Below are 23,442 nucleotides of genomic sequence, written 5' to 3' on the forward strand. Positions count from 1 at the left end.
TACTTAAAAATATGCTTCTGCGCATAAGCAAAGAACAAGATGGCGGCGCTTGCGATGCCGTGGAGAGAACCAGTTCGAGGCTGTGGCAGGCCGAGTTACTACCTACTCGACCGAACCGGTAGGAACCCACCTCTGTGTGTGTTTTATATATATATGTGTGTGTGTGTGTGTGTATGTGTGCGTGTGTGAGAGAGAGAGGTTATATATGTGTGTATTATATATGTGTGTTACATACAAACATATCATATGCAATATATCATATTACACACACATACACATACACACACACACACACACCCCTACCTAAAGGCTTACCTTGGTTACCTTCAGGGTTGCCCTTAGCACCATTTGATAACTAGGATAGCAACGTAGTAAAAGTGCTTCCTCCCCCCCCCCCCAAATCCACCACCACTAAACACTTTTTACAAACTATTAGAAATGTATGAAGATCTAAGACAATCCAAGAACAACTTCCTGTCTCAGAGGTGGGCCAGTAGCAGTCCCCTTAATGCAATATGCCTAGTAGATATTTTAGAAAAGATAAATGAATAAATAGTTGCTGTTCTAAATGATAAGTAAATGTTGTTAGTGATCCAGCTATCTTAGACCTGGAGGCACAAGTTGGGATAATCTGTAAAATAACAATCTTATTCTAAAAATTGAAAAGAAAATGGAATGAACTGTGTGTAACAGAATTCGTTATGTTACTTTATTTGAAGTGAAAACCAAGGCTAACAAGATAAAAGAGTTGTGTCATTTTAATGTTCTTGCCTTTGTCATCTGTATTGTTATTTTTTCTTTTACAGTGCCATCTCTTGGATTATTGTACAAAGTTGTGTTCTGAACCAGTGGTGTTTCCAGGCAAAATCAATCAGCCATTAATGTGCATACTTTAATGCTCATGAGTAGATTAAGAAGAAAGGAAGAAATCCATCACTCAAATCTCAAAAGAACAATTTATCCCATTTCTCACCTTTTTATACAATCTATTTGTTACTGTAGCTTCCAGGAATTCTTCAGACTTAAAAAATTTAATATATTTGGGACAGTTGTTATATTAGAAATAATATGCTAGAAGACATAATCAGGTAACCAATTCAAGTATTGGAAGTGAAAAATGAACTCCCATCCTTGTCACTGTGACCCAGTTCCATAGCTCTTTTCTTATTTCTCTTTTAATGGTAATTTCCTCTGAGAGCTATGCCTCTGCTAGGCTGAAAAACATCAGCGTGAAAAACATAGATACATACATACATATGAATTAAAACTCATACACATACATACATTCTCTCTCTCTCTCCCCCTCCCTCCCTCTCTCCCTTTCTCTCTTTCTCCTTTCTTTCTAGCATACACTTGCAAGGGTTCATTTTTGGGGGAGGATCAACATTTGGTTGATCCATTGGTTGTGACAGGAGTTAACTGACTGGCTTGCTGCACGAACAGAAAGAGAAAAGAGAAGGAAAAGAGGTAGAGGAGGAGTGAAAGAGAGAGGGGGGGACAGAAATAGGGAGAGTGAAAGAGAAAACATATTGCCAATGGGATCAGTTTTGCTTTTATTTTTCTCATCCTCTCTAGTTCTTCCTTCAGACCAGTGGTGGGTTACAGGCGTACTGGTGCCTGCTGGGCGCACCGGCTACCATTGCGGTATGGTGTTCCGGAGGGCCCACCCGTCTGCCCGCCATCCTTACCTGTATTTGAGCTCTTCGGGGCTTCTGCACACAGACATGGAGCGTACGGCACCTGCACGACACTCCGCCGAGCAGCTGGAGCATCGTGGAGGCATCGCGGAGCGTTGCAGGTGGTAAGTACGTATGCACGCGCTGCGCACATTTGTGTGGTGGACTCAGCCCTGTTGCACCGTACCGGTTGAATGGGATCCGGAACCCACTACTGCTTCAGACCTTGGTATTTCTCCAGCTTCTCACATTTCTTTCTGATGCTACTGTCACTTGGCATGGCTACTTCTATCACTAGTACTGTTTTCTAGTCCATATTTATTACTATACTACCTAGTTGATTGCCCAGTATCTGCCTGGAAGTATCTAGAAGTCCCACAAATCTTAGCTCTCCACAATTTTCTAGGGAATGTGCCATCTGGACTTGCAAGGGTCTAACCCTCTACAGATTTTTCCGTATACAATGCCATCTGGTTGTACTGTTCAATTCATACTGTACCTGCCTTCATCTTACACTCTGCAACTATAAATTGAACTGTCTCTGGGGCCTCTCTACATCTTGGATCCTGTCTAGTAATAGCAGTGCTTGTTCTTGTGCTGCCTTGATTAGTATCTCAGTGCTGTCCTTTTGTCCAGCCTTTCCAGGCACTGGTAAAATTTTCTAATGTCAGAGAACTCAAATAACTGTCAGTAGTATCTCCCATGAAGAGTCTTGTCATGACATGGAAGTTCCTTTGTTTGATGTTCATCCTGTCTGCTGCTGCCTGAGTACTTGTAACTGGGTTATATGTCTGCTATGTGGCCTGTTGATAGTTCCACCCCATCAGTCTTAACTGCCTTCCCTTTCTTTACTATAATCCATCCCCACTTCTTCATCTGAATGACATCCCAATGTCTTCACTGTAGAGTTGTGACAGCTGGATCAGTGAATCAATGTCTCATTCACTCTTTACACACAATTTGATCTTATCTATGAAAAGGAGGTAGCTGGTGGTAATTCCACTTTTGAACTTGTATCTGTATCCAATCGTTGTGATTTTCTGGCTGAGGGAGTTCTGACTGTCTATAGTTCTCATTTATGTTTCATATATCATACTAGCTGTACCTGGCCACGTGTTGCTGTGGCCCAGTCTGGTTAAATGGAAAAGAAAGAAAAGAGAAAGCACAAGTCCCCTGGCAGAGGCGGCTCCTGCATGGAAGTGAGCCACGGTGGCCCCTGCAAGAGCCGCCATGGAGGACGCTCCCACAGGCCCCGGCCTGGCCGAGCTGAGGAGGAGGTGACCGGCTTCCCTCAGCGGTGACGGCGAGAGGAGGTGGCCGGTGTCCCCTGAGGAACAGGAGGAAGAGGAGGACGGAGCCACCCCTGGCGACGTGGACGCGAGGCAGCCCCTGCTGGCTGAGGCCCTATCCAGAGACGCCATCGCCGCTGCAATCGCCGCCTTACGGGGCACCCAGCGGCCGCCCCAGCTACGCTGAACCACAGGCTGACACCGCCGCCACCCTGTCGGAGCCGCCTTGGTGAAGCCGTAGCTGGCTCCATGTGAGGGGGGTGGAGAGCGCACGCAGCTGGCTGGGTTGAGGAGATGCTCCGCCTCCACCTCCTCTGGAGCTCCACTGGGCTGGGCGGGGGGAGGCCGGCTTAAGGGTGGGAGGAGGCGGCCGAGGGAGGGGGCAGGCGCCACCCTGCCACAGGCAGCAAAGGCCGGAGGGGGGGGGAGAGGGGAGGGGGAGGCCAAAAGGCTTCGGCTCCCCTTGATGGAAATGGTGAAGCTCGTCGGAGGAGGGGCAGAAAGGAGAAAGGGTGCAGCCGCAGCCCAGACACACATATAAAGGGACCGTCGGGATGAAGCTGGAGAGAGGCCGAACTGTTCTGAATATATTATACTCAAGAAATGAACACTATGGTATAGCGTGTGCTGCTTTTACGTCCAGCAGATGGTGCTGGTTTTCAAAAAAGCACGTATTTACAAAAAACATGTTTTTACCTGTCACAGGTGTGACATCTATATAATATACGTATATAAAAACATGCACGTAGTCGAATGCAACATTGTGTCAAAATCTCAAAGCAATCGGTGAAGAACTTTCGGATATTTGAGATTTTGAACAAACAAACATTACATTTTTATTTATATAGAAGATATATCCTCTCTGTTGTGGAAGCATGCTATCAATTCCAGTCTCTCTTGTCTCATGAATGTATTGGTTTGTTCCAATAGCCTGCTTATTGTTTAGACTGTTCTGTTTCTCCAACAATTTGTGTGGACCTTGTTAATCTGCGTGATGTCTGAGCTTGCACGACTTTTTAGTTTTTCTTACTGTATATCTGAGGTAGGCAGGTGAAACATTAAGGTGTCTTTGCTCAAGGATTCCTACAGGTAAAGAGGTAGCAGCTGAAATTTAAACCCAAGGTTCCTGAATCAAAAAACAGTGCACTAACCACTATACTATCCAGATGCTCTAGAGTCCAAATTGTTGGGGGCAATATGCTAACTCTGTAAATCACTTTGAGGGCTGTAAAGCACTGTAAAGCAGTATATAAGTCTAAGTGCTATTGCTATAATGTTAAAATGAGTTCCATCCTGCTCACCACAATGTATAGCCCCCCGTAGTTTCTGATGTACCATTACTGAGATCTAGAAGGTGGTGGAACCCAACAGTATTGATTATTAGCAGGATATACAGAAATCTCTATACACATATTTTCTAAATGTAAACAATGCTTATATGAGCCAGCCATTCATATATAATATTTCTCTTTCCAGAACATGAAGTGGAACATTCCCTTCTGGTTACATCATGCTCTTTTTCTATTTCAGTTTGTTCAAAGAATGGCTGCAAGACAACAGGTGCATCATAAGAAGATGCCAATAGGGCAAATAACTTTAGATGGCTGAAAAGCTTCTAGAGTTATATGAAGGAAAGCAAAGAAACAAGGACACAATGCATTATTAAAATATTTGATCCCAATAGCAATGTGCTGCTTGTATACATGTTTATCCATTGCAATAGTGATAGGTTTCTTGCTCTTTCTACTCTTGTCTGTATGTACACTTTTTTTTAATCTCAGCTATATGTATCCTCTATTTTCCTGTTTGTTTTAAAAATATGCATCAATGATGCTGATTGTGGTACTATAAAGAAGAAAGGATAATTGAAGATGGGTAACCTTGACATACAGCTATAAAGAATTGATAATTGCTGGAAATATCTGTATTGTTATAAAAGAGGGAGCACAGATGTAATTGAAAGATTATTACCTTTGTGTATTGGTTTATTTAATGTTCCGTGTTTATACTAGGTGACTAATAAAAATTATTTTGAGAAAAATATTCTGGCTTGCAGTCAAAGCAGGGATTAGAATGGAAGTTCTAATTAGAAAAGGATGGCTATATAAATAAAAATTTTAAGGGCTACATTCACCCAAAGTGTCCTTCACTGAGTTTTCTACTGTATTTTACAGAGTATAAGACGCACCAAGATTTTGAAGAGGCAAATTTTTTAAAAAGTTTTTGCACTCTTGCAGATATCCCAAAACCGTTTTTGCGAAAACGGGCCCATTTTTTGTCAAAGAAAGGGCACGCATAGCCTTTAGGAGGCTTATAGAGTGCTCCTGGGGGCTGGAAGGGGGCAAAAATGACCAAAACACTGCCCATTTTTGCCCTCCCCAGCCCCCAGGAGCACTCTGGGAGCCTCCTAAAGGCTATGCAGGGTCATGCAAAGAGGGTGGGGTTTCGGGAGGCCAAAAATGCTGTGTTTAGTGTATAAGACGGAGCCAGATTTTCACCTTCTTTTTTGAGGGAAAAAGGTGTGTCTTATACTCCGAAAAATATGGTAATTCTCTATCTGTTGTCCCTTCTTTGTTTTTAACACTCCTTTCTCCCTCTCTCTTTCTTAAAACAGAAATTATAGAAAAGAGATGCATTTATTACCAACCATAAATTTATCTCTCACAGAATTGTTTTGAAAATAAGCCAAGTAGTATATGAAATCCTGGCATCAGGTTCTCCCATAGTTTCAGAAGAAGCCTGCTGGATTGGTAAAGGTGCCTGAACAAAGTTTCAAAATTTAACAAGACTTCAAAATAATATTGTGAAACTGGAAAGTATTTAGAAAAAGTAATCTAAAATGATTATGGGTGAAAAGCAATTTTCTTGGAAAAACAGCTATGGATTCTAAACATGGTAGCTTAGAAAAAATGTAAAATTAGACCTGATAACTAATGTAGCTAATAAAAGAAAATTAAAGGCAGGCAAAATATGTTTACACAAACCATGTGATTAATCTTCCAAAATTGGGATGATATATATCCATTTGAATGTTTTTAGAAACAGATTAGACAATTAAAGATTAGATACTTATTGCTTTATGTAGCTATACTGGTTTTTAACCATTTTATTGGATTGTTGTTTTATCTCTGTGAGCCACTCAGTCATTTTGGTGAGAAGGGCAGCTATGCAAATCAAAACAAATCAAACCAATTAATAATAAATATTATCATTAGGATATTGGAAATATGAACAGGATGGTGGGACTATATCGTTGTGAACTTCTCAGTGACAGGTGACATTATAACAACTGACAGTATTGTATTTACATTCTACACCTGAAGTATTTTAGACAGATTACAAAACATAGTTTAAACATTAAAAATATCTAAAATGTTTTAACAGCTTAAGAAACCAATAAAATAATTTCAAAATGCAATAAAACTAGATTTTACAGTCTTTTTGTTTAATCTTTTATTGAAACAGTAGTTTAAGAACAGAACTAATTAATTAAAAGAGCAGATGGCTCTTCCTCTGTGTTTCTCTGAAGATCTTTAAAGAGAATGGATAGCAATCTCTTGGGGATATACTAGAACTGGATTTCCTACCTCCAGATGGCAGGATGATAAACTAGATGTGAACCGAGTGGCCTATAAGGCTTCCTTCAACTCAGTGGTTCTAGAATCTTTTTGCTTATTATCAATTTCAAAAGGAACACAGTTTTTTTTTCACATATGAAACAACTGAGGGAATCTTTGAATTTTTACATAAAATTGTGAGGAGAAAAAGATTTGCCACGTGATTAACAAATTATACACGTCTTGTCATTTTGATAGAGTAAGTATTCTAAACATTGAGGGGAGCAGAAATTGCACTTTTTTTCTTTCTTTTAAAATTCAGCATGAACCAAGTCTCCTGAAATAGAGGTTTCCATAGGCATTTTTTAAAAAAATAAAAATAAAATAAAATGCAACTATGCACAAACGGGATGCTGACATAATACCGAAACCAGAAATAGGCAATGTTAGCATATTGAATGTTTTTGTTGTGCTGACTGGAAATTCCATGAATTATAACTTGAACACATACAGGTCAGCAGGCTGCAGAAGGTTGGCCCTGTCATACACCCCTAGATAAGTCTGAACCTAACTAAATATCCGTAAAGCACTGTGAAGCAAAGACAGATATGTTCTGCTGCAAAAAATATTACTATCTGGATTGCAAAATAATGCAATTGACAAGACAGACCCTGCTCTGCTCTCATTTAATACATGGTAAGTAGTTCTAAGAGCTACCTTGTCATTTTCCTCCACCATCTTCCTATCATAAATGTTGAAATATATCAATGTCTTATATTTGGGAAAGACATTGAATTAGATGAATTCATTGAATTAGATGAATATATTGTGTAATATTCCTTGTGTTCCTATACTGCATAGTTATTATTGTATAGGTTTCTTTTTTGTTTCCAAGATTAAGACTATATAATGATGGATATATTTGGCAGCTTAATTTTCTCCATAGCAGCTTTTTAAAATATGAGATTTTTTTCAACAATTATAAAAAAAAAGTTATATTTTATTTGAATGAAATCCCTAGCAAATATGCACTTTCAAGTCCAACTTGTCTTTGAAATACTGTGAATGGAAAAACTGTCTAACTACAGAGCTAAAAGTGAAATGAGCTAAATAAAAAAGAGGAACAAAAATCAAATGAGCATTCATAACTATGTGCATAATAACATTTCTTGTTTGAAGTGTTAATAGAATGTATGTTGCACAGTGCCAAACTCCTCCTGCTGCTTCTCCTCCTCCCCCACAAATGAAAAAATCAAATGTATCAAAAGTGGTAATGTGTAGAGGACAGAGGGAATGGCCCTGAAGGACAGGAGGAAAAGTCACTACCAAGACAATAGTCATATAAAAGAGGACAGAGTCTGGGGCAAGAATGTAATCTGAATAATTCATGACTATGAAGTTCTTATGAAGGTAAAAGGAGGGAAGCAGGAAGTACATTCAGACTTGCAAGATTCTATTATTATACTTTTACAATAATTGTAGTATCGACCTATATTACATTGGATTCCTAATCTGATCTACCTTGAAGAGCTTCACATAATAAATAATCATTAAAGTAAGAGTCAGATGGTTATACTTCTATACCTTCACATGAAAATGTTGAAAACACAGATGCAATTAAAAGCAGAGGTGGGTTGCTCCCATTTCAGCCCGGATAGGGTGAACCAGTAGTAGCAGTATGGGAGGCTCCTCCTACCCTCACAGAAGCATTTGGGCATGCACAGAAGAGTTGCATGTGTGTGCACCAGAACCGGTAATAGAAAAATTGGCAACCCACCACAGATCAAAAGTCTGAGTCCTTTAATTTCTGTATAAGGTACACAAAAGGGTATAATACCTACTATATACTGTAGATAAATATAAAAGAAGAAAACACAGTAGCACTTATAATAATCAGATATAATGATTCTCTACTAAAACTTTCTGAGAAATATAGTCATATAGTTCACCTTAATGGGTCTTGCAAGGTACAACTTTCGGCTTTGTGAATTTTTGTTCAATTGTTAATGCCTTAGCCTTTCACAATGCATATGCAAGTATTTTCTTCTATACAAAAGGAAGTACAGATTGCATGTACATTAAACCTTTCAGAATTAGTCTTCAAAAATCTAGATTATAGGTGGCAGCAAAGAAAAACACAAAATGCCTGCTATCTGCAGCTTTGCAATGTAGGCCTCCTTGTTTGTATGCAGAATATACAGATTCTACAAAATCAACAAAGGAAAAGACTTTGGCTGTGACATTGGTTAAGTTCAATGAAGAACTTGGGAGGAAAACAAAAGATTGGCATACTGTCATTCACTCACACTTCATCCTTGCTAAGCCAATCATGAGAACCAAGCTACAATTTAGCACAAGGGGTGTCAAAATGGCAGCCCGTGGACTGGATGCACCACATGCAGGCTACGCCCACCCCAGCTCCACGAATGGGGAAAACATCACGAAACGTCAAATGACAGCAACATGATGCTGTGAGTTTGGCACCCGTGATTTAGTATAATCAAGTGAATCAAAAGTTGTAAATATGCTCCTGGTATATTTCAGTACAATCCCATATAAAATTATTCAAAGTCTCAATATATGTTACAAGGTTATTGTAGTAAAGATAAAATTAAATAGTAATCTCTATGCAAGCTACTTGTAGGTCCTGGAGAAAATAAAAGTCTCCATATATAACAAATATATACATACTGATGTGTTTACATATACATTCATTCAAGTTTCTTTAAATAAATCAGTCGTGGACTGATTTTAGACAGAAATTCTTTCTTCACTTTCTATATAAAAATTTCATAAGGTTTTAGTCAAAATTGGGAACCAAAATTGTAAAATCAAATCAATAATCAGAGATGGGGGCATAAAGACAGATAGACTGACTGACTGCCTTTTGGAATCTTTTGCCTGAAATAAGTTTCAGTCGGATAAACTGAATATATGAGAGAATCTGTCTGTTAGGAAGATTAAGTACTACTATTGAGAAATAACAGTCCTATTTAAGATTATATTGTATACAAGCCAGACAGAAAGTCCCTCTCTCAAAAATCACCCAAAATAGATTTATTCCGAGTAACTTCAGAAACTGTTGCTAACATGAAAGAAGACAGAGAACAAAATTTTGCCTCTTGAAAATATTTAGATAACTTTCTCCAACTCTCAATATGTTTTCCAGGAGGCAAAAGTATCCATCAGGGTTTTACTCACTGGCTAAACCCTTCAGTTGGGCCAAGACATTAAGTATGATGACTGAAACAGTGATACAGCATTAACTGCTGAAGGCCTTTAAATATTTCCAGACATACTTTCTACAATTGGCAGAACACTTGTTTTGTAAAGCATTGTCCTGAAGTAATAGCATAGCAACAGCAAGTTAAAACCGAACTGAGCCAAGTTAATAGTGTTTAAGCTGTTTGCTGCATAATAGTATTCACATGTACATTCAATCAGAATGAAAGTTTGATACAGGAGGATGTTCCTAAGGTGAAGTTATTGGGACAACAGCAATTGTGTTTCCTTTCTTCATACATATCTTCAGTAGCTTGCACTAATTTTAAATCCAGAAAGCCTTTCTCTGGTACACAGTGGCTATAAATGCCAAATCAATTTTCAACAGATAATAAAGTCCATGTTTTACAATCAGCAATGCAATGTTTTACTACCCAGAATGTAAGCTAATAATATATAGCTCTGCTAAATGGAAAATGCAGATATACTGTTTAAAAAAGGGCTGGCTGTGAGATGATGGATCATTTCGGCTGGGACCTTATAGCTTATGTGTACAAATGTTTTGAAAATATCACATGATGTAACCATGTGTTTAAAATTATAGCCAGTTAAGTTCTCTGCTAAGAAAAATATGTGGGCAATTTATGAAATGCACTCCAGGATGGAGATGTCTTAAGTAAAACCAGATTTGAAAACACTCCCTCCTCCTTCCCCCCCCCTGGAAACATGAACTTAAAAAGTTTTGCAGCCACATCTGGACAGCAGAAGTAAAGAAGGGGTGGTCTGACCTAATACCAGCCATCTTCTGAAAGAACAGCATTATTTCTAGGCTGCAATGACTGTGATTAGTTATTGTCCTTTTAAGGCAACTATCCTGAAGATTGCTAAGGGCAACAATAAAGCATTCTGTAGGCCAACATCTGCTATTTGAAAGGATGGTAAAATGACTGGTAGATTTGTAATTTTACAAAAAAAAAAAAAAAAAAAAAAGACAACCAACCCTAAACCAATGCTAATAACAAAACAAATTCATAAACTGTGGCTGGTGTTTCCTTTAAAATGTGAACAGTGCAAAATTACTGCCATTCTGTACAATTTCAATTATGTCTAAGAGGTAATTCCTACTAAATTCAAGAGACTGTAAAGCTCCAACCTCAAAAACATGTATGCTTTATATGATTTATTTAATTTACTGAAAATTAAGGCCTCGTTTCATAATGCTATGAATAGGGCTGTGTATTATGGACTAACTTGAAATGTTATGTAGTAAAATGTCCTGTACTGCTACCATCCATATAGCTATATGAATTTACTGAAAATATCCATCTTATTGTACTGTAATTCTCCCTCTCCGTCCCCAACAATAGTGGCTTTAGAAAGGTTTCCATCTATAGGAAATATTTATAGCTAATCACAATTGTAACTAATACTTGGAGTATTATTGCAATACTTAAAACCAGAAAAGATATGAGTACTGCATGCAATCTCTTTTTTTTTTCTTGCAATGCAAGAATCCCAAATACCTGAATTTCTTGCAAGAATGCTTCCTCAAATCTCAATCTCAAACAGCAATGACATAATATTGATTTCATAAAATTTAAACATCTTTTCGTCTGCTGAGCATTATATCTTTATTTTAAAAGTACAAAATCTTTCCCAGATGGCTAATAATGCCGATTTGGAGGAAAAAATACCAACAATATAATAATAAAAGGCTGAAATATGCTATGAACAGATTGAGAGGCAGTGCATCCTAAAGGAAGGGGGGGTAGGGAGTACAGATGGGTGTCAAAAATAGCCAAGTGTCAGATCTGCTCAAGTATCTCCATTCTGGCACATGCTCTCAGTCACAGCTGTTAGGGTATTCTCTGTATCCAAGTGCAAGGTTTTCTAACACTCAGAGCTAATATTACGACTCTCTCTTCCCAAAGCCTCGCTTGTACATCATTTTTGTTTCCAGTTAAAAAGCCTGCTGGAAATTCAAATTTTATGTAATTATTAAATTCTACAGCCCTGCTAAGTGTCTGTAGAAATAAGTGGCGTTCAACCCCTTTTTATTAAAGATGCATGGTGATTTAACTAGTAGTTAGATTAAGTAATTTGAGAGCCAATGACTTACTAAGTTTAAAGATACAGATACTGTATATAGATATGCATGCTTTAGACACTCTGTGACAGTTTAAGTATCACAAAACTATTTATTTCTAAGACTGTCTTTATAACAAACATAACATTCCAAAGAAGCATTTACAGTTTATATATCCATACATGCAAAACTATAGAAAACATTGCAGCATTTCAATGTAAAGGATCCCTGCAGTCATAGCTATGTTACTAATTAAGATTACTTCTCTCAGAATGCAAGATCTGCACATTATCACTTCCAGACAAAGAGTTAAAACTGGTATTTCCTATCTTTGGTTGATATTTATTCAAATTAATTTGCCTGTATCTCTACATCAATTCTTAGCCTTCTTTTATGAGCACGTGTATTCTCACTTTCTTGATTTAAGACTGCAATTGTGACCAAAAAAAAATCAGTGATAGAAATGACCAGGAATACATATCCTAGAAAAAATAAATTCTTCAAACACTGGCAATACCTACATACAACTGTGGTCAAAGCAAACTGGCAGATACTATTTCAAAACACCATCTGTGATGGGTACACACACTTCAGCAAAGACAGCATCTTTTCTTCTCCCCCCCCCATCCCTACCTAAAATAACCAATCAGTTGTAGAATCACTCACTGTTATTTAAAATCTATATATAAGTAATCTAATTATCATTACATGAATATGTTGCAAATATACATGTGCACTGCAGAATGCCCACTCAAGAGAAAGATTCCATTCTTCCTTCGTTTACAAAAGATTCTCTTTTCCTCTCTCGCACACATACTCCCCCACCACCAATCCCTTCACATAATTTTCTCGACACCAATGAAATATTTCCACTGGCAGTACCATTTATCAATTAGGCAAGAGGTCAAGGTCCAAGGATAATATTTTCAGGAGGAAACTGACATGCTAAAAATTTCCACTTCCATAACAGTTTCACTCATTCAGCAGATATGCAGTTTTAAGGAGATGTTAAGGAGAAATACAGTTCCAATATTCAGCCGCTGCTCGTGAAAGACAGCGGGTTGGTTTTAAGTGCAAAATCAGAAGCAATTTGTTGTATTCCCTCTCACTTCAGGTCTATAACACAAACTGCTTTTCTGAGAGCTCATTGTGAAGACTTTCCTCACGATTACACAAGTCCTCCTTCCTTGATGTTAAGATTTACAGATAAAAGAATGCAGTCAAATGTATGAAATAAAAAACCCTTTTCTCGTCACAAACTCACTGAATTGTGCATCCCCAGGCAGACGGGCTGGCCACTGCGTTTCCCTCCTTTAATATTCAGCATTGCAATTTATTACACCCTAAATAATCTCTTGTGTCTCCCTTTCACACACACACATACACACACACTCAGACATTACACAGCCCGCTACAAATAGGATGCAATTCACATTTCAAACTATTCTTTGAGTATGCCAGCCTCAAAGTCTTCAGTTTATCTGTCAAAAAAATCTGTCCATAAAATGACAGGAAAAAAAATCAAGGAAGAAAGAAAGAAAAGGGGAAAGGGGAGGTCACTTACCAGGCATTATGAATAAAACAGAGCCACAGTAACCGATTCTCTCCTAAAGGCGAGGTTATTTAGGGCTCAGTGCCTCCTGTTCTGGAATGAACACAGAGAAACAAGGAGGGCCATCCTAACTGTGCCTCTGTAGCTGGAAGCAGGATGCTGGGCTCATGCATTTGCAAAGACAGATGGAGAGCTGACAATCTGTATTGCACTTGGAGCAGAAATGTGAATGATGACAGGAACACATGTGGCCTTGAACCTAACTCCGTCTCTTCAGGCAGAACAATGACAGGGATGGGTGTGCAAATTATCACGGTCTTCTCCCCCCCCCCCCCAGCTGACTTCTTCTACTGTACCTTTCACGGCAAGTTCCAGAGGACCAAAAGAATAGATAGCAAAATGCAGAGTGATAAAGCTGAACACTGAATTATTCATTTTCTCCCTCTTTAAAAGTTAACCCTTTCTTCCAGAGAAAGCATCTATTAAAAACCTGTACTTCCTTCTCTATTTCTCTTCCCAATTAATGACTATAAAATGTTAAAAGGGGAGAGGGGGGAATCTGAACCTGGATTGCTGATTTTAATGTGCAGAAGCAATGGGCTTAAGCCTATGAGTTTATTTTTCAGGGAAAAGGGAAATAATTTTGCTGTTGAGATAAGGTTTTTATCACTGCGAGCAGAGTATCAAAATCATTCCTTTTGTCAGGCTCTCAATGGTATGTATAAAATAGAGCACACTTAAAGGCAGTCCAGTTTCATTTTGCCACAACGCATTTAACCCCCCTGGAATTCTAGCATTGATATGCTCCAAACATTTGTAGCTTACTCTCCCTCTACCTTGCATATCAAACTGTGGGAGATGAAAACAAAAATCTTCCCTGCAAAGCTTTTTTCAAAAGCTAAACAATCACGTTCTTCCCATTTTTTTTATTTCTGCGCGTCTCTTAAATGTTTATTCTTTCCATGAATAACATATGCCTGACTAGGTTCAATGCACTCTTCCTTATTAAGCTTTAATGGACACCATGATACATAAAACTACAAGTCTTTGTTACAGTGCTTTATCTAAAGCCGCCTATTTTCTTCTCAGCAGTCTGTCTTCTGTCCTTTGTAAAGCATCATCTGCTTCCTAAGCGAAACAGAAGCTTGATCCTCATATACCTTCCACAATGCATTCAGGCTTACGCAAAATTCCAAGCAAGAGGAAAAGCCAACTCTATTGCTCACTCCTATGCTATCCCCTCCCATTTAAAAAAAAATACACTTCACCTTGTTTCCAATTTAAGCTCCATTCAAACAAAGCCATATTACTGCTTTCTCTCTAAACATTTCCCCAAATCTATATGTTCATGCCAATTTGCCAGGGAAGAAAATCCATTTAAATATGTCACTATATAAAGGAATATTTTGGATCTAAATATTAAGTCCAAAATATTAACTTAAAATGTAATCTACTCAGTATGTGTTGTATCCATTGTCTTTTTCTTCAAGGAAGGAAGGAAGGAAGGAAGGAAGGAAGGAAGGAAATATAAAAGTAGGAATTATCTTTGTCTTTTTCTTCAAGGAAGGAAGGAAGGAAGGAAGGAAGGAAGGAAGGAAGGAAGGAAGGAAGGAAGGAAATATAAAAGTAGGAATTATCTGATGAACTACTTGGCACATTGAAGCAAACTGATTACACTTGCTATTGATCATGTATTAAACGATGTGCTATACTTTCAAGCAGGAAAGGGGGGAGGGAGACAGATACACAGAGAGAGAAAGTCTACTGCTGAATTTGTGGTATCCTTTTTTAAAGAAAAAAATGTACAATGTTTCCTCAATGTCAACCATAACCACCTAATGGTATTTATTTGGAGGACAACAGCAGTTAGATGTCTAATGTATACTATACAATACAATTCTGGGGGATGTAGGAAATGAGAACAAAACTCTTATAAAGCAAAAAAGTGTTACAGACATCCATCAACTAACCTGAAAGGAAGAAAGCAAAAGAGAACATGAGAATAATATTTATGCAATGAAGTGTTTAAGAGAGACCACTACTTCTTTATTTATGATTTAAAAGCAAACACATAAGGCTATGCTTCAGATGTGAGTAGGCAGGGGGCATTTTTGCTAATGGAAAAGCAGTGTTTCATCACTGCACAAGCAAGGCAGATGCAGCTTTAGAAACAGGTGAAAAGAATGGGTCTAAAGGTACCACACATTTAAATAAAGCAGAATTGTATTCAATCTTAAAAGTGGGTCAATATCAACACATTGTAAATCCTTAAGCTATGGCTCAGAAAATTGAATGCTACCATATGCTGTGTGATTATGCATCTTTTCTATGTGTAAAAAGGCTTTTTAAGCTGTTATCTGACTGCAGTAATTGCCATTTAAATTGATCCACGTCAACAAAAACTGGATCCCTAGAGATTCTCACCTAGAAGACTACTTATGGAAGGCGGCTCACAGAATGCCTGTACATCTGAGGCCTACTTCAGCATTTTCTCAAGCAGCCAGATGCAGAATAATCTACTTGCCCCGCCACCCCCTCCCATATTTCATGCTCAGAGGCAAGCGACCCATTTGCCAGTTCTCCTTAAATAAGTACTTCTGGATTTTTTTTAAAAAAAATAATGCACTTAAGCAATGCTATAAGAGTTTTTACTCAACTTCACTTTTTGTTTTGTTTTTCATGAAATGAGCCCAAAAGAAGCAACAGCAATTAAGAACATGTGAATGGTGATTAACAGTTCTGAAAACTATCAGTATTCCTTGCCTGGTTTGCACAGAACCTCCTCATCAATACAAAAAACTAAACATATTCCTGTTTCTTGTGTGCAGAGAAATGGAGTGTACTTACAAAACTATAATGCTAAATACAAAACTATCACTAAAAAATTATCCACGGGAGGGAATATTTCCACATGTTAGAGTCTTAAGCCTATAACTCTTTGTGTAATCAGGTGTGCTGAAATTAATGCAGGCATAATAAAACAATATGCAGGTCAGGATAGTGGCCTGTAGCTTGAAAACAGATCCCTTTTCTCCTTGTGCTTATGCTAACTTACTACAATAGATGAAAGTCCCTTGAATTGCATATATATAGTTGATGAAAGTTCTTTGTTATCAGCAGCTATGGAAGAAAATGCTTTTCTGAGGATCTTTCCAACTTCCCCTCTCTTCTCCTCACACACTGTTGTGATACACTGTGACTTTTCACACAGCCACTATTAAGTGAGTTAATTCAAAGGCATTGAAACCTCATTGATCCTAATTGAAAGCAATACACCCAACCAAATAGTTTTCTATCCCATCTGTTCTGGCCTGCCACCAGCTATTCAGTTCAAGACAATTAATAGTTTCAGATAGTCTGACTGACCCAATAAAGGCACTCATTTAAGCAGGACTGCATTAACAAAGTGAAAATCCTAGGGCAAAATGGGTTCAAATGGAGCATTTTACTCCTACTTGGCATTAACAAAGCTGAATAATGCTTATTCTGACTTTTTATGTGCAAGGCTTGATAAACTGAATGAGGAGGCACTCAATGATCAGGCAACCAGCCCTGATGAATGGTCATTAGGACACCCCCTCATCTAGAGGCAAAGCTACTCCATGAAGTAGCATGCCAGTTGAAAAGAACAGACTCAGTAATGTCCACTCACTCGTTCCATTTTCCTACTCAGGCCACTGGCCACCAAATGAGGCTGACATATTGGAAAATAATATTTTATGGGTGACCAACGAGTGAAAAAAGAAGCATTCATTGGACTTTTGAATTCTGATCTGCTAGATTTTGTTCAGATCCCAAAGATTGGATTTTTTCACTCAGCTGGAAGTCATCAGTGTTTTCACTAGAAATTTTACTGACAAGGCAAACCCACCTAACAGATGAAGTGTTGCGGGTTTTTTTGTGGAGAAACTCCTTTTGGACGCTTTCCTAACTTTATTCATTAGACTGTCAATGTGATGTACAGTAAACATAATATCACATGAAATCATCTATTAATGTCTTGCACTGAGTGACAGCATTCCCTATTATATTTCTCTAGCAAATTTCTGTCACTTTCCTTTCGTTAAAAAAAACATTGAAAATGGGTTCCCAGTAATGTGTTTTGTCTTATTTCATATTAAGATGAAAATTAGATGTGTCACACCTTTTACAAAAGATAAATCTGTGTGTAAAGACCTGCATTTAGATATCATAACTGTACTCAAGTTAGAGCATAAATGTTCCAACAGAGATCATTCAAATAATTGATTTTCTTCTTAGTCCTGCCATGACACAGTATCTACACTAAACCTTTAACAAAGACAATTTTCTTTCCACTCAAAAAATCATTAAAATAATTCATGATGACATGTGAGTTGTGTTTTCAATTTATATCTTGAAGAAAACAAGAATAATGCCAGTACTTTGACTAACTACTTTATTTCTTTAAAAAGTAGCTATGTTTAGAGACTAGCATATGTGTATTTTTTTGTATGGGGGAAAGGGAAAGAGGGAGATTGTTTTTTTTTTTTTTTGTATTCTCAATATGCTTTGGGATAGGTGGGAACAGGGAATCCTCAAATATAATAATCTTAAAAGATATCTTAAATATTAAATGTACACTATAGACATATACAGATATCTTAGAAGGAGGACAAACATTGTGAAATTTGTCAGCATCATGGCAACCTGCCTACATACTGAAGGCAACCTGCCTACATACTGAATTTAATAAAATAAAATAGACAAATGTATCTTGTCTTTTTATGTACACTGAGAACATATGCACCAAAAACAAATTCCTTGTGTGTCCAATCACACTTGGCCAATAAAGAATTCTATTCCATTCCGTTCTGTTCTATTCTATTCTAAAAACTGAATCCAGTTAGTGAAATTATGTAAAATTAACAAACAAATTGAAATTATACACTCTTAATTTAAGCCTAATTTCAAACTAGAAATAAGCTACTGTCCAGAGTCTTATAAACTGGACATTATACAAGTAACATAAATAAATATTATGAATAATCAATTACTATCTTGCAATTCACTTTGTAAATTGAAGGGACTAGACAGCTCACATTTATCTTTTCAATGAAACAAATGCTATGCCTTTAACTTTATATTCAATTATAAATATATAATAAAAATATCTGTCAGCTACCATACAGACTTCCATATAACCAATGAAGCTAATTAATGTCCAGAAATCTTACTCTGAGCAGAAATATAATAATCTCCCATATGATTTGAAACTCTTATATCTGACATTAAAACTGATCCATCGTTTTTTCATTATACATACATTTGAGCCTTTGGTATGCTCAATGCGTTATAGGTTCCAAAAGGGAACACAGTAATTCCTTTATATAAATATTAGACTTTCACTTTTTTTAAAAGGAGCATTTTGATGTATCTGATGTGTTTCCCCCCTTTTGAGAGGGGATTGCAATAGAACAGAGAACTTTTTTTTTTGTTCCAGTGTCACCCCCTCCCCATTCTGACAGAGAGTGAGTTAGTTTTGTTAAAATGCAAAGGGTTGATAGCGTATGCTCCAGTGAGTTTGCTCCTCTCAGCACCAAAGACAAAAACCTGCATCTCTGGCAGCCATCTGGACAGATTTTTCTGAATACTTGCTCCACACCATACTGCAAGCAACATTTCAGAGCTCCAGAGCTCTGTGGAACCATTCATGAGATACCAATTTCATTCCCCACCCCCCTTTTTTCATTTTATTACAATAATAAATGCTCAAAAGGATTGTGGGCAGCATATTTAAAGGGAACAAAAAGATTTCAAAATTCTCCACATATGGCAACCTGAGTTTCTAACTTTCACTTTATGCTAAAGATTGTTTAGAATTTAGAATTAGCTGTGTATATGAGGGAGAAAGGGAAAGAGAACTACAGGAAGGCTGAAGTGATATAATCCATATATTAACATATCCAGTTGGATTCCAAAGAAAATAATCTCTGTCCGCTAGACTTGGACTTTCTTATGCCAAATACTCTACAGAAATATTTCTGTACACAATTACCTACTTGGGTTGAACTGCTGTTTCTAGGGTTGCCAGGTCTGCTTCCAAAAAATAGCGGACAAGCAGGGGGGGTGGGAGTTAAGTAGTAAAAAAAAATTACAATTAAATTATATATTTTCTTACAAACATTTTAACACGTATTAAAATAATCACTTCAAAACTTTACTTAAAATTCAAAACATCAAATATATTATAATAATATGTAAAATATTAAATTACATTTATTTAGATTTAATTCAAATTTAACAGTGAATTCACGAATTCGTAGAATTTGCTAAATTCACTGAAGCTATGTATTTGTGTTTTATACTGAGAACTGATTCAACTGATGGCTATTACTAAAGATTAACCTAATATTACTTACATGGTGATTTAATTAGAACACAGCAAAATAGTATTTACATAAAAACAATGATTAACTTTTATGTTTATAATGCTTCAACGAAATCTTTGGTTTGACAAATTCGCACCCTACATATTGAGGCTAGTACTCATTGAACCTCAAATGATGATACGTTATTGAGTGTTCCAAAACATCCCTATCCAACTAAGAAAAAAGTATAATATAAAAATAATAGGTAAATGTGAGTTAAGAAAAATAGTTTGTAAATAATTTTATATACTTTTATTAAATGTCTTGTGAAACAATTGAGTATGATTAATAATTTTTTTGGAGAATCAAGTTCTATGGATATTCGATCTTTGTCTCATTCTAACTTATGAAAAAAAAGACAAAACGCGATTCTCCTATCCTTATTCTCTTAGACTGTACAGCTTTAGATTACGTACCATTTCATCATAAAGCTTTTGAATACAAAAAATGTCCACTATTTTGTGAAAAAAAATAGTGAACATAATGTGAAAAAAGCGGAATGTCCGCTCAAAGAGTGGACACCTGGCAACCCTAGCTGTTTCTTATATCAACTGTTGCCTGTTTGCAATGGAGTGAGGAACAATTTTCAACTATCATATTGAACATCAAAAAGTTATACATTTAGATGGAGTTGAGGTAGGGGGCTCATTAATTGGCTTGAAATAGTCTGCTTGCTAAAGAATCACCAAACTGAATGCCGGGAAGCAAACCATCTGATATTAATTTTTACTTTGAATAATTGCCTTTTAGAAGGACTTTATTGTTCTAAGCTTGAAAGACGGCTTTACTCTGAGTAGGATCTTGTGTTTCAGTTGTGCGCAGCTCCTTATTAAAAGGGATTAAGATATTCTTCATGAAATCCACCAGGTGGAGCAAATATGCAACACTATAGAGCTATCTACATAAATTCAGATTACTAAACTACAGTAACACTTATAAGGGGAGGCTGCTACTTTTTCCTTTTCCACTTCTTTTCTATTTAATATATCCATTAGCTCTAGAGCTGCTAACTTACACATCAATGTTATCCAAATGTCTTGGGTTAGTGGGATTTGCCTCACTGGAATCGATTTCTCATCACTTGTCTTTAAATTATCCCAGCTGAAGTTCCAGGCTTTGGGAAATGGTTATGGTTGAGCTACTAGTCTACACTGAAGAAGACAGAAAGAAAATAAATGCCACACTTTCTCCTCGATTAATGAAGGACAGCTTTTGATGGTTGGGATCAGGTGCACAGCCACTTTGGTGTGTGGTGCTTGTATAAGGTGCCTCATACAGATAAGTCTTGATTAGTGAAGTTAGAGAATCCCACCGACATCGGTTGAATTTGTACTATTTGAAGTGCTATTTCTATGGAAAATATGGTAAATGGTTCCAGCTTGATGAAAAAAAAATCATGAAAATATTCAAACATATATGTTTAATATGTATACTAATGAAATATTGCAGTAAATGATAAAAAGAACGTACACTTAATTTCAATTTACAGTTGACGAAGTGACAGAGTAATTACAGAAAACAAAACAAAACTTACTGTAGATTCAGTCATTCCATCACCATCCTATTTTAGTAAAGTAATAATGAGCCTCTTCTTTTAAAAATTTGCACTGTTTTCCTCTAATGGAATCTTTCTTTTTTTCCATATTACACGTAAGAAGATTAGCAGCTTCTAAACCCCAACTGTAATTGCGCATTTGCAAGCCTCAACGGTGCACAATTCATAGTAAATCAAATAATCACATTATTAAAAACTCACATTAATTGCAATCCTCCTGTACATATACCAACCAGAATGTTGCAGCATTCTTTCCTATACTTCTGACAGGGGTGGGTTCCTGCCAGTTCTAACCTCCTCTATAGAAGAGGTTCCACAAATCTACAGTGCCGCTTAGAACTGGTTCCAGTTCCCTCCCCCCGCCCGTCCGCACATCATCAAGATGAAGAGCAAGAGGAGGAATTCTGGGAGTTGAAGTCCACAAGTCTTAAAGCTGTCAAGTTTGAACACCCCTGGGGTATTTTTCTAAAGGGTTAGGGGTAAAAGGGTCTTGTACCTTGACAGCTTTAAGACTTGTGTGCTTCAAATGCCAGAGTTTATGACCCAACATTTTGGTTGCTAAGCAATAGCGTTGTTACGTTTGTTTCACCACATTTTACAAGTTGGCCATGCCCACCCAGTCACATGGCTGGCAAGCCACTCCCACAAAACAGGCCACACCTACGGAAGAGGTTCTAAAAAAATTTGAAACCCACCACTGACTTTTGAGTAACATGAAAATATTATATGATAGACATCATCTTAGAATAAACATAATTTCCTAAAAAAACGATCCTGAACTTTGGCTCTTTTGTTTACTACAAGTGCCATTATTGCAACTGGAACTTGTCAAATAACTTTAATAGTGTCAAAAATGCTTCTCAAGTCATATCTGTAACCCATCCTTACTCATTTAAGTAACATAGCTTTTATTTATTTATTTCTCAAATGTAACAGGCAAGCCTCGACTATGTCCAAAACTGGGACAAAAATGTCCATTGCCAACTAAGGCAGTTGTTAAGTGAGTCATTTCTGATTTTATGACCTTATTGCCAGGATTGCTCCACAAATCGCTGCAGTTGTTAAGCAAATCCAACTCCTCCCATTGACTTTGTTGTGAAAAACTGACTGGGAATCTTAACTGCAATCATGCGATTCTGGAATGTTGCAACTATTATATATATATAGACGCTGGTTGCAAAGTGTCAAAATTTTGATCCTTTGAATATGGTGCTTCTGCAATGGTTGTAAGTTCAAGGACTAGTTGAAAGTCACTTTTGTCACTGCTATTGTAAACCTGAACTGTCACAAAATGACAGTAAGTCGAGGACTATCTGCATAGATGGCAAGTATTGCAGACGTCTTGATGGAAATACGCTTGATGAAATCAGATTTGACCTGAAGTAACAGAACAGTACTGTAAAGGTTCCTCTCGCAAGTATGTGTTAGTTGTTCCTGACTCTAGAGGCAGTGCTCATATCCGTTTCAAAGTCAAAGAGCAAGTGCTGTCCAAAGACGTCTCCATGGTTATGTGCCGAAGGTACACGGAACAATATTACCTTCCCACCAAAGGTGATTCCTATTTTTCTACTTGCATTTTTACATGCTTTTAAACCACTAGGTTTGCAGAAGCTGGGATAAGTAACGGGAGCTGACTCCGTTACGTGGCGCTAGGGATTCGAACTGCCGACCTTTCTGATCGACAAGCTCAGCATCTTAGCCACTGAGCCACCACATAACAACAATACTATAGAATTCTGCAATAAAATATGGGAGAACAAAGACTGCAATAAGTTAAACTGGCATATCTAGGTTCCTCCCATATAAACATCCTCGTACAATAGATGGGAGAAAATCAACAATAACCTATGATATATTCCATATAAATTTTCTCCACAACTACCCCTCAGCTTATTCATTTGATATCATTTCTCCATTTGAGGTAAGCCAATTGTTATCTTCTTCCTTCTGTTGATATATTTGAAGAAATACTTCTGATTGGATAGTGCCTCACTTGCTTTGCCTTCTGGAATTATGGGTGCTCCATAACCGGAAGTTTTCAAACAAAGGTTGGGTAGACACTGATCTGGATTTTTTCCCCCTTAAACAGTGGTTTGGATTAGAAGAGCTTCAAAAT

The 23,442-nt window shown here is 37.3% G+C and overlaps 1 protein-coding gene across 6 annotated transcripts in view; it reads right to left on the reverse strand.

Annotated features, from left to right (window-relative positions):
* The window catches only part of RUNX1T1 (RUNX1 partner transcriptional co-repressor 1), a 158,477-nt gene that overhangs the window by 90,246 nt on the left and 44,789 nt on the right, over positions 1-23,442 (reverse strand). The window contains exon 1 of one of the 6 annotated variants that reach the window (XM_081950840.1): positions 20,787-20,882. The exons of 4 other annotated variants lie outside the window; for them this stretch is intronic. In XM_081950840.1, coding sequence (XP_081806966.1) covers positions 20,787-20,790 — 4 coding nt within the window. In that variant the 5' untranslated portion in view covers positions 20,791-20,882. Of the gene's footprint in view, positions 1-13,394; positions 13,738-20,786; positions 20,883-23,442 lie in introns of those variants that run through there. One more of the 6 variants, XM_081950839.1, reaches the window with a different exon arrangement.

The sequence above is a fragment of the Natrix helvetica genome (genome assembly GCF_964273705.1).
Source record: "Natrix helvetica genome assembly, chromosome: 4".
NCBI classification, from domain to species: Eukaryota; Metazoa; Chordata; class Lepidosauria; order Squamata; family Natricidae; genus Natrix; species Natrix helvetica.